Source organism: Vitis riparia, chromosome 7, assembly GCF_004353265.1.
Source record: "Vitis riparia cultivar Riparia Gloire de Montpellier isolate 1030 chromosome 7, EGFV_Vit.rip_1.0, whole genome shotgun sequence".
NCBI lineage: Eukaryota > Viridiplantae > Streptophyta > Magnoliopsida > Vitales > Vitaceae > Vitis > Vitis riparia.
The window spans coordinates 4044609-4056674 of record NC_048437.1 but is presented as its reverse complement, the minus strand read 5'-3'; the positions used below and the strand labels follow the sequence as shown (position 1 = coordinate 4056674).

General features: G+C 36.7%; 2 protein-coding genes across 2 annotated transcripts; both read right to left on the bottom strand.

Annotated features, from left to right (window-relative positions):
• Positions 1-1080: 1080 nt before the first annotated feature.
• Positions 1081-7394, bottom strand: LOC117918432 (CLK4-associating serine/arginine rich protein). The gene is made up of 13 exons (XM_034835091.1): positions 7102-7394; positions 5870-5908; positions 5543-5691; positions 5274-5349; positions 4092-4383; positions 3905-4014; positions 3730-3777; positions 3434-3640; positions 3066-3167; positions 2743-2873; positions 2342-2480; positions 1484-1627; positions 1081-1370 (listed from the first exon to the last, which is right to left on the bottom strand). Exons 1-13 carry the CDS (start codon positions 7296-7298, stop codon positions 1346-1348), a joined length of 1659 nt encoding a protein of 552 aa, XP_034690982.1. The 5' UTR covers positions 7299-7394; the 3' UTR covers positions 1081-1345.
• Positions 7395-8462: 1068 nt separating this feature from the next.
• On the bottom strand, positions 8463-10688 carry LOC117919372 (protein DCL homolog, chloroplastic-like). The gene is made up of 3 exons (XM_034836554.1): positions 10230-10688; positions 9154-9268; positions 8463-8940 (listed from the first exon to the last, which is right to left on the bottom strand). Exons 1-3 carry the CDS (start codon positions 10553-10555, stop codon positions 8764-8766), a joined length of 618 nt encoding a protein of 205 aa, XP_034692445.1. The 5' UTR covers positions 10556-10688; the 3' UTR covers positions 8463-8763.
• Between the last annotated feature and the right edge of the window lie 1378 nt (positions 10689-12066).

The following is a 12066-nucleotide window of genomic DNA, read 5'->3' as shown; positions in this document are numbered from 1 at the left end:
ATTAAAGTATGATATTTCCATGCAGCTCCAATCTTTGGATACATGTCATGTGAAGAGCTCTGTGTTTGCCGGCCGATAAGATTTCTGTGAATGACCAGCCAGCTGGGTTGGTTTTGGCCATTCCTTTGTGTAAAGGAGGATTTGACATGAATTTTTGTAAACCCTTAATATGTTTCCCAAGGTCCCTTGAAGTCGGAGGAAAGTAGCCATATCCGACATCTTTGATGGTGACACCTACATCAACCAGAGAGCAAGCAATTATTTGAAGACATCATTCACATGAACAATTCAAACATCAAATACTATGGACGGGATGTATTGGAGAGAGCTTCAAATCACAGTGGCAGTCCCAGTATGAGCTGAAATCCTAGAATCATGTTCGAACCATGCTTAAAAATCTCGCAGATCCATATATCAAAATGAATGGATTACGGATTTTTCAAATTGCTCCAATCTGCACATTAAGCTACTCTGAATAAAAAAAAATGGGTGGCCAATCATTTTACCTTAACTTCTCCTGCTCCCCTAATCATTTTTTGGGGTAATCATTTCAACTTTGCTCACACTATAAATAAGAAATGAAATGGGTCACGCTTGCATTCTTCTGTCTAGTGTGGGACCAGAGCCTTCTGCCGCCAGTGAATATCCACATAGCTTTTGTCTGAAGCTCTATCCTAATGGCATTTTTCATGATTTTGCCAATGCCCACTGAACAGACAAATAGCAAGTTCAATGGGCAACAGTGTTCTCCAGTCCCCACAGGGATGTATCGCGATAAATAACACCATAACCTCTTATATCATAGCTAAAATTGCTCCTTGCTCTGGGGCACGAGTAAAAACAAAAAGTTCATTAGATGAACTTCATCAGAGGTACAAAAAATACCCTCAAATCCAATGTGAATCAGATGCCCAAAAATCTCATTTGTTCAAGGGTGGAAGTGGAGGTTCTAACACTGCAAAGCTACCTATACCAACCCCATCTTTTCCACAGGGCCGCGACTAGCTTCGCGAACCAGACAGAAAACCCGAAAAGGGGGGATTATCTAACACACTAACTTGGGCCTATATTGAGGCTTCATTTAGAACCCCAAGTATCACTAGCATTGAAACATATCCAGAATCAGTACACTTTGATCTGAGAACGAACAAAAGAGAACAAATTACTGTTCACTTATTATATTACATATGATGAAGTTAACACAGTTGACACAAAGCGTAACAGGTTAAACAAGAGTGTGCACTGTCTCTCTTTTTCCTTCATAAAATCACCCCTAGCTATTTCAAGCATTTGGCTTTTCTTCCTCCATAAGAATGCGTACTCCACCCTTGACACAAGCTCTCCATCAGTACCTTGCGCGGCTTCTTACCCTGCAATATTAGCTTTCAGATTTAGTCCCCAAGATTACAAACAGATCCCCTTAATCCATGAAAATACACTTTAAAATATATTTAAAAGAAAAAATCCACAACTGCTTGATCACCTTGGTGAGCGAGAATGAGAACGAGAAGGAGATTGAGAGCGGGAGTGAGAGCCTGAACCAGACCAGGAGGGCGAACGGGCACGGGAAGAATAATTTCTTCGCGAACTCCTACTCCTACTTGGACTTCTGCAGCGCTGGTGTCTTCTGCAGAAGGCATGTACGAACCCAAATTGAACAACAATAGCTGGTCTATCTAGTACTCTACAGTACAATATGTCCAGACTAGACAATCCTATTAACCACATGATTTATATGCACAAAATGGGCATTGTCAGTTGCCCCGAGAAAGAATATGCACAAAAAAACAGTGCCTTTACATGGACTACAAGCTTGCTATAGGAGGGTCATCTACCTATTATCTTTGAGTAAATGGGAAAAAAAATGCATAAAGAAAAAGACAAACCAAAACCCATATATCCATGCATGATGCAATAAGGAAAGTCTGAACTGCTGTGGGCATAACCTGACTCGAGTAACAGCTTAGATTTGTCAGCATAGGATGGATATTCAAGAGCTGAAAAGGTTATGCCACAAGCCAATATTTTAATCTTTCCGAACCCAAAGAATTTGGGATTATTTCTTCCTTTCTTGATCAGAAACAAATCTCATTCTATTGAAGATGAATGAAATGTTAAGAAAGAAGGATGAGTCATCCTTCAAATACAGATAAAGCACTCCAAAAGAAAAATAGATCAAACAACTCAGGGTGGCAAAATAACCCCTAAGAAGCCAGCCTGAAATTCTCCAAAAGCATTTTTCCGAAGAAGATCAAACAATAAGTACTCCCAAAATGATAAAAATCTATATGGAAATTCACTATTACTACAACTTTCATGTATCAAATCACAGAGCATTTACCTAGGAGGCGAGCGACTGTCACTTCTGCTGCGGCTACGATACCTGTATCGACTTAATCGGCTTGTTTCTGCCAGTTTCTCCAGCCTCTGGCGCTCCTGTTCTCGTTTCTTAGCCATTTCAACTGCAGTATCCTTTTTTACTGTAAAAGAAACCAATTACACAAATCATAAATAGTGAGGAACAAATAGATGCACCACAAAATAGATTAAAAAGAACCACAAAATGTCCAAAGGGAAAAAAATTAAAATTAAAATAAAAACCAAAGCCCCCACTCATTGCTGGGGTAAGGGAGGACAAAAGCCAAAAAATTCTTTGTTCCCATCTCTCTCCAATACCATATGGAAACCCAAGTCACTGGATTAAATCCATCGATATGAAAATACAAATGATTTAGTGAATACTTTGTTTGTTTAGCTGCTTGCTCATGATCCTTTTGAGCCGTTCTTGGGGTCTTTCCTTCTTTTCCCCCTGTTGTTTTAAGGGGCCTCCAATAGTTGTTGGCTTGCTTAGCTTTGACAATGCAGATGATGTACTGTCAGAGAAATAAACAAAAGAGTTTAAACAACAGTCTGTATAAGTAGAAGAGTAAGACAAAAAAGGGCAATAAACAGAAATAAGCACATTACTAATCCTCCTCTCTAAACATGCATATCCATTAACCAATATTTAAAAAATAAAAGCAATAAGATATAATAGAAATTTCAACCCACATATTACAAAATACCTCACTGATGGCTTCAACACTTTGGACTGCTTTTCCTTGTCAAGGGATATGCCAGAAGCAGGATCAACATGCAGTGCCTCAAGTATGCGACCAGATGAAGGCCTGCAGACAAGCAGAAGTATCAGAAACCCATTTCAACAGTTCCATGCAACTCGGAAGCGTTTAGAAAGTCCATTGAAGAGGAAATCTGTGCTTCAGAAAAGAAGCTTCCTTCCCTCTCCCCTCTTGGCAGTTATGCTGATAACCCTAAGCCTGATCTATTCTAAATCACAAAAGTTAGCCTCAGGAAACAAAATGGGGGATAAGCTGCAGCAGACTAAAGACTGTCCAATCTATCTGTGCAAGAATTAAAGGTCGAGTGCTCCGACCGGTTCAACGCATCAGCATGAGATGGAGGAGATGGTGGTGGAGAAAATCCTTCAAACTTTGGATCATCACCATCGGCAGAGCCTCCAAATTCAGTAATGTATTCTATCTTAGGAGTCTTTGATTTGCTTCGATGAACATCATCATGCCCACCACGAGCATAGCGCCTGGAGTATGAGGGGGAGTATGAACGTGATCTTGACCTTGATCTGCATATATGAAACAACACCATTGATCTGCCAAATTCCTTCAACCAGAAAAGCATCTTCCAGGAAGACCTATGTCATACAAGGCATACCTTCTAGAACGAGGATAAGCATCATAAGTTGGACTTCTTCTAGGTTCCCTGAATACAAAGAGGGAGAACCAGTTTGTCATAAGCATAATAGAATCCTCAGTCTTCCACTTTTGCAAAAGCACTACTTGATTTTTCCCAAATAAATGCAAATAGAAAATAGCATCCACTCTTTTACCTGTAGGGATCATGCTGAAGCATGCGAGTTCCAGTCACCCGTGTAGCTTCTCTTTCTCTCTCTCTTTCTATCTGAGAAGCCTTTCTTCTTTCTTTGCGACTCAGCTTTCTCTGAAAATTTCAACGTTCTAGACATAAGAACAGGCAATCCAAGCTTGTAAAATTTCAGCTTTCACTGACTAACTTACAATTGCAGGATCGCCCTTGATCACTTCCTTTTGCCTTTTCTCTTCCTCTTTAGCTTTTTTATCCATGTAAACAAGCCAACCATACCTCTTCACTCCAAATTCTTTTGCTATTGTATCCATTCCTTCATCATTGCTATCATCACTGTTAAAATCCTCATCATCCTCGTCATCCTCATCATCATCATCATTATCACCATCTGAAAAATGAGTTTCCTCTTTTCCATCTCCATCATAGGAGAAACCCACCTGTGAATATGAACCCTTGCTTGCTGGAGGCTGTGGCAGCTGAGATCTATCAGAAATACATTGTGTAGAATTGTCAAGTAAGGGAGAAAGCAATAAGAAATGCTAAAAGAAGACTAGCAAAACAAGATTGACAGGGTGTATCCACGATTAACCAACTTCAAAGCACTAAAGGGAGAGAGAGAGAGAGAGAGAGAGAGATTATATTATAATTGAAAGCCATAAACAAATATATAACCATTGATCAAATTATATAGGAACTATATTTTGTTTGAAAAACAAACGAGAGATTGACAACCGTAATTTGATTAAACAATCACAGGTTTATCTGACAGCCTTGACATGTAATATTGAGATATTGTCAAAAAGGTTGAGCAGTTTCAAATATTAGCTCTTTCTGGACAATTCACAATCCCACGTAATAGCAATCAGCTTAGAGAGCACCTCATTAGCAAATAAAAACAATTATTTTCAAGTATACCATTACATGTAAGAAATGCTTTTCAAAAACTGTAAAACTAGAATTCATTACACCAAATGTGTGCGCGTGTATGTGTGTGTGTAATGAAATGCTTTTTCAAGAAGCATACATAACTCAGATCAGATGACTCTTCAGTCCTGTCAACACAACACAATTATGTTATATTTGACTATGTACCCAAAGAAACCTACAACACCAGAAAATTATATAATTAGAAAATGCAAAGTATCTAGCAATTAAATAATTCAAGAAATTAAACAGTTTTTCCACACACACAATGGTATAACTTAAGTATTTTTTAGACATTGCCCTCAAATAGATCCAGCTCATCTATGTTTGTGTGCATGTGTAAAACTCTTAATTCATTATATGGTTTAATGACCAAGTAAGAAAATCCAGATGCTTTACTAACCAACTGATGAATAAAAAAAATGTAAAATCAAAGTAAAAATTGGAACCTGTCTGATGTAAATGGAGCAACAGTCTTGGCCTCCATCTCTTCATTAACATGTTGCAAACCCTCTTCATCAGTAACTGTTACAAGCAGAACTTAGCTTGTAAAACTGAAATTACATGAATCCCTTAATATAATATTATTCCAAAGATGGATGAGAAGGTTTTTTTTCCGCCATCTTTTAAACATAAAAAGATATGGGTAAAGGAGAAAAGACATTTGATAAAGTTCAAGAATTTAACACATGATCAAAAAAATCAAAAAAGTACCGACATCCTCTACGTCGATGCTTAATTAAATCCCGATAACGCTCAAAATTAACAAACTCTTCTAATTCTTCCTCTTCCTCGGTTTTCTGTTGGGCCCGAAAATGTCGGGAATCAGAATCTCGAATGAAATCAAGTAGAGCACGGCCATCAAATCTGCTTATTAAAGTAAAGGAAAATTTATTACCAAACCTTATGTGATCAATATAAAATTTAAACTCAAGTCAAAACCAATATCCCCAGTCAGACCAAACCACCCCCTCTCCCCAACAAAAAACTACAAGAACACATATACAAATATACAAACTAGTAGAAGAAGAAGAAGGCACTACACCTGTCAATCAAAATATTCTGTTTCCCATTCCACGGTATCCTGTCAAAGAAAATAAAGGTGAGGTCACCATTAGACAGAATATAGATGTCAAACAACAATGATGCCACTGGAACAACAAAATCAGAATCATAGAAGTTAAAGCTTATCACATTATATAAATAAACCTTTTATCAGTAAGTAACATGAGAATAAAAATTAATGAGAAATGCACACATTTTATTGAGTGCTAGACTGAATATTAAAATTTCATACTACTAAGTTCTTTAAAAAAAAGGGTTCTTTAGCACATAATCTTAACAGTAAATCTCATTTTCTCCATATTTCATGCTTGTCAATATCTGTCAACATCAGACACGCATCTAGTATCACAAGACTGCACAACTTCAAATCGAAATTATCTAAGTTGCAGGTGGTTTTGTATAGAAAAGAAAAAAATAGTAGCTTCAATAACCAATTGTAAATTATTTGCTGCAGAAGACCCGTGATATTGCCTTCAAGGATGGTTACCATATTTCAAGTTTGAGCTTAAGCTTGAAGACATCAAAGGATCACTTAGTTTCTTCCTTGACCAAGTACATAATAAACTTCAGCATGTATAAATGTATCAGATGGGTTATTTATTAGCAGTTAGCATATGTGAACTATGATGAATTCCCTCAATTCAGCCGATACTTTTACCATTTTCAGATTTATACATGTAGCGTCAATCTAGTAAAACTCATAAGCTTTGATATATGGGGTAGAAGCAGATTTCTTAGTCATCCTCAAAACTTAAGCCCCACCATGTCACCGAGAAATCATTAACAAAGTAAATGAAAACGAAATATTGAGATCTAACAAAGGTTTGTGATCAGAACTTCAACCATACGTTCTAATTTTTCTTTTCTTTCCACCCAATACAATTGCCCATTGACCAAATAAGGCACTAATTCCTTCAACTCAATAAGCAAAGTCAGAACGACCCCATTGAACCCAAAACACAAATATTGCTTGCATATTTCGTATTTTCGTGTTTTTTTTCTTATAGTTTTTGCAAATTGGCCAATGCCCTAAAACTCCAATTCAAACAACCCTCATTTCAAATCCAGAAAATAAAAACACGAGGAAAGCAATAAAATTCTTAGTTTAACCGATTAATTTAATAGCAGAAAAGGAAAAACAAACGAAAAAACCCTAGATTTGCTGAGGAGAATCGTGAAAAAAGAAAAAACATTTTTTGGGAGCAATCTTACAGGCCTTGCTGATCAAGGGTGGCCTGGTAGAGACCATCGTCGCGGTACGTGCGAGAGCGAGATCCTAGGACTTGAATCGATTGTTGAGGATCACCACGCCTCTTGGCCAGAAACACGGCTCGTCTCTGAGCCCTCTTTCGAGCTGCGTCCATGAGGTCATGGACTTTTCTCTCCGACCTCCTCGCTTCATGCCACATCTCTTCTCTCGAATCTCTACGTTGCAGAGATTAGAAACCCTAACCCTAGAGTATCTAATAAGAGAAAAGGAAAAGGTGGATGATACTGGAGTGAAATAAGGAACTCCGTATCCACCGAATGATTATAGGGAATTTTTTTTTTTTTAATTTACTATCTTTCTCTTAAATTTAAAAGTTTTAAAAATATTATTATATTTATATTTCAAAATATAATTAGCCAACAAACAAACTATTTTTCATATATCCATTTGTAGTTTATCGAATTATTAGAAAGTTTGAGGAAAAAAAAAAGTTTTTTCCCGAGCTTTAAATAAATATAAACGGAACTTCCCTATTTTTTACCATTATATATATATATATATATATATATATATATATATGTTATTTAAGGCTACATTTGGGGTTGGATTCTCGTCTAACCTATCATCTATGAGTTAAAAGACTTCCACTTACAATTTTTTAAGAAACATTAATATTTGGTATTAAAAAATTATGTTCATATTAACGTCAAAGCTTCATCTAATATGAATTCATATTTAAACGGCATTGTATCTCATGAGATTATGAGACCAAACAAATAAACACTCATCATGCAACTGAACAAATCCTTAAGATCAACTATCTAGTTCTGATACCATTATATAATGATTCACATGCAATCATTTAAATATTGTTTGTTCTAAATCCAAAAGATCTTCATAGTTTTAAAATACATCTATATGATTAAAAGAAGTTCATATTTTTACAACGATAAAAACTTTATCTTCTATCCAATGTAGAATCATAAAAACTTTTTTTTTTAAAACCTCACCCTAAGTTAAAAATTTTCAAACCCAAGTTTTAAGTTGTTTTCAAGTTGGGTTGGATTGTGTTGAACCCCATTTTCAAAATTTAAAATATTTACATTAGGTCAAGGTTACAAATTTTCAACCCGAGCTTAAAGTTCGAGTTGGGTTGGGTTCAACCCATCTTTGATTCCTATATTAGTGGTAATGAAAATGGTCTTAACCTTAAGATAACTTCTATATTCCTCAAATCGGTCATAATGTGCTCTGAAAGAAAAAGACTACATGGTTCATGGGCTATTTCATTTCTTTTGGCTTAAAAATTAAGACTATCCAATTGATATGGAGGCCTAATGATCCATTTCCCGGGTATAAGAAGTTTTCATGACAACATTATTATAATTTGTGAATGTTACCGAGTCACCATAACCAGTTTTCTCAACTTAACAAACTGTTAACAGAGAGTCAATACAGAAACTGGTGCCTCTACTTCTTGAAAGCGAATGACTCACAGCATCAACCACTTAACTTTACAACCCAAAATACACCCATCAAAAAGAAATGAGAAAGGAAAAAGGAAAAGAAAAAGCAGCTATTACACTACTACAATGGTGGAAAGGATTTGCAGCCATGGGAAACCCTTGCCTTGTTCATCTACAAACATACAGTTGGTTTTAGGTTCATTCGCTGCGCCTATGCTGTCGGAAATGTCTGAGAATGAAACTGTCTGCATACAAGGGATAGTTCTTCCTGATAAAACCCTTTATGCATTTCCAGTATGAGAAATCAACCAGCTCTCCATCCTTCCTCACAATGAATAAACACCGAGAACTTTCAAATTCTGGGTGATACCCAACCTGTCATCAATCCACACCCATCACCATGAGTAAAGGGAATGGACAAAACTAAGAGGATCCTCAAACTAAAATGGTCAATAACTTTATTGACCTGATTCTATGTGGTGTGAATAAATGAAATTCAAAGATGCAGAATCTCAGCAGTGTTCAGAGAACATGGATCAGCAGCCAATATATCAAACAAAGGGGGATGTCTAATAAATAGGGACATACCGTGATATAGTCGATTCCACTTCCGATCTTCCTCTCATATCCAGGATGATATGGAAGCAATCTCTCCAGAATTATTTTCTCATGTTCAGGGCTCAGTCTCTCACCACTTCTGTATCTGCATATAATAATCATCACTTAAACAGGCCTGAAAGTAATATAGCTCATATTGGACAAATTAAAGACTCACATGTCACAATACATCGAGAGATATCATTGCTCCCTACATTAAGTAGACAGCCAAATTTTGTTTTTGAGCAAATAAAACTGATAAATAGCAAAAACATTGAACCCCATGCTCAAAAACACTTTCACTTATTTCTTGGCTGCTCCTACAGCCATATAAGAGCAAACTTATATGACACTCTACATAGATATTCTCCAACAATACAAATACTGGTTCCCATAACTTTATAACAGCAGCCATCCATGGAATGAAAAGATTTGCACGCCTTCTTATTTGAGCCAAATTCATATATTAAGACAAAGAATTAGGAACAAATTGGTAGAAACCCTAAAGTTTTGTACTTCCAGAAGCTTTTATGTTCTGCAACCTGAAAGTAGAAACACTCACATTCTCCAACTATCATAAAATGGGCGGCAATACTAAAGCAGAGTGCAGTGGGGCAGAGGAGTTGCCAATAGATAATAGTTTCTCTGTGTTTCTTCCGCTTGGCCGGAGGTCCTCGGATGTATCATACTTAACTGGAATATCAAATGATTACTTGATCTGTTCTGTCAAAAATTGGAATGGACTAGGGTCATGATCTTATTATAATCTATGATCCTGATGAAGGAATCAAATCCATGGTTATAAGTTCATACTGAACCACACCGGGATAGGGTTACATACATTCTTAGTCTGAGAAGCGATCATTCGAGCTATCTATGTAGATACTATGTTTACAAAAATTCAAACCCATTTCAGTTTCTGAGCTACACTCTCCACATTTGTGCAGACTGAAGCATTAGAATCACGTACACAACAAATTGAGGGCATCAATTCAAACCCGCTTCACCAAACTCAATCAAAATACATAATCAAAGAAGAAAAAGATAAGGGATAGCATCAAATTTACTTTCCGGAGTGAAGAATCATTCTGACAAAGCCAACAAGAGGGACAGTGTCCTCCAGAATCTGATCCTCCCAGTCCACCCACTCACCCCCTTTCCTCTTCGTCCTCTTCCGATCACCCTCGTCGTCCGGTGCAGATACATGGGGCTTCCTCAGCAAATCAGGGCCGTACACTTCTTGGCTTCCGTCTGATGCAGTTTTGAGTGCAGGAACAGATGGGGTTCGGCGGGTTGCGAAGTGGAGGATATGATGAGAAGGGTGGAGGGAGATGGGGTTTGTGTGGAGGTGGTGAATCCGCAGTGGAGGTGAGGATCTGGCCACGGAAGCCATTACTTAGCTTCTCTAATTTATGTACTTCAAACCATTTTCAGCGAAGCTTTTTCTACTTTTTTGAGCTGTGGGTTTCTGAGTTATGGTGAAGGAGATTTAGGGGAGAAAGACTGGAAGACATTTATAAGTCTTTCGACTTTTGCTGTTGCTGGAGCATGGAGGCAATCTCTAGTGGATATGAGGCAACCAATGAAAGGGCCGTCTGGAGATCGTTGGTGATTAACGACGTCGTTTTGAGCATGACTGGACAAATGGCCCAAAAACTCAACTAGAATTAAACTCGATTTATTCCTATTAGATTGGAGTTGATGGGATTAAACTCAGATTTATTGTATTAAATTTGGACTGGTCGTATTGATTTGGTTCCATGATTCAAAATTCATCTATTCTGATTTTTTTAAAATAAAAATAAAAATAAAATTATATATTTATATCAAAATTTAAATAATAAATAAAAAAAAAATTTACACATCTTTTTAAAACAAATAAAAAGATTTATAATATGATATAATTATAATTTGATTTTTTTATTTAAAATCTAAAAACTAAATATTATTATATAAGATAATAAATATTATAAAAACATCAAACATCAATTTCGATTCAGGTTAGATTTGAGTTATCCGAACCTTGTTCCAGTCCAACCTAGAAAACTTAAAAACTCAATCCGAACATTAAAAATGTTTACCTAACTCCGACTAAATATGGGGTTGGAACTTGGATCAAACCTATCCGTACAAATTCCCCCCCTAATGAAAAGCCAAGGGTAGTGCATTGGGCTGGGCCTAGAGTTCAGAGCCATGGAGAACCAAAACTCAGGAAGTTTAGAATCAGAGCAAGCTTTTCATTAGGCAAAAATCCAAAAGTTAATGTAAAGAAGTATATACTTGAAAGGGGGAGCAACAAAATAAAATATGAATTTTTGAGAAGGCAACCCACGAATTGGCATTCTGCCGACCATTGCTAGTGCTTGAGCCTTTCAAAATATAAAAGGTATGGGACATGAACAGAACCCAAACACATCATTCACAGTGTGGAAGAGTAGCATTAAACCTTAAAATTTTCAGTTTGATGATGTCTGCACTGCCTAAAGATGAAAATTTAGTGCTCCACTGTGTGGAGGTCCCCATGACCACCCACTCTCCTATTATGTTGTCCAGACCACCTAAATGCTTTGGGCTTCTGGGCCCCCTCAGGGCTCTGGATTTTTTTGGTCAAGGGCCGGCTATCTTACAATCAAAAAGATAAAAGCGATTTCTCTAATGTTTTGTAGCATTCATTGAACAAATGAGCGGTCACAGTACCACATTGATAAGCCAACCAGAAGATGTCAAAGGTTAAGCATATGTTTCCAAACATTTTTCAAAATATTTTCAAGTAATACCTAAACATTTGACTTAATTGGGTCAAAAAAACTTCATCGCTTGTTAATTGATGTTGAATTGAAAGACTTATGAAACGAGTTCAATAAATTAGTTTAGTGAGTGAAAAATGTTTCCAAAATTTTTAAA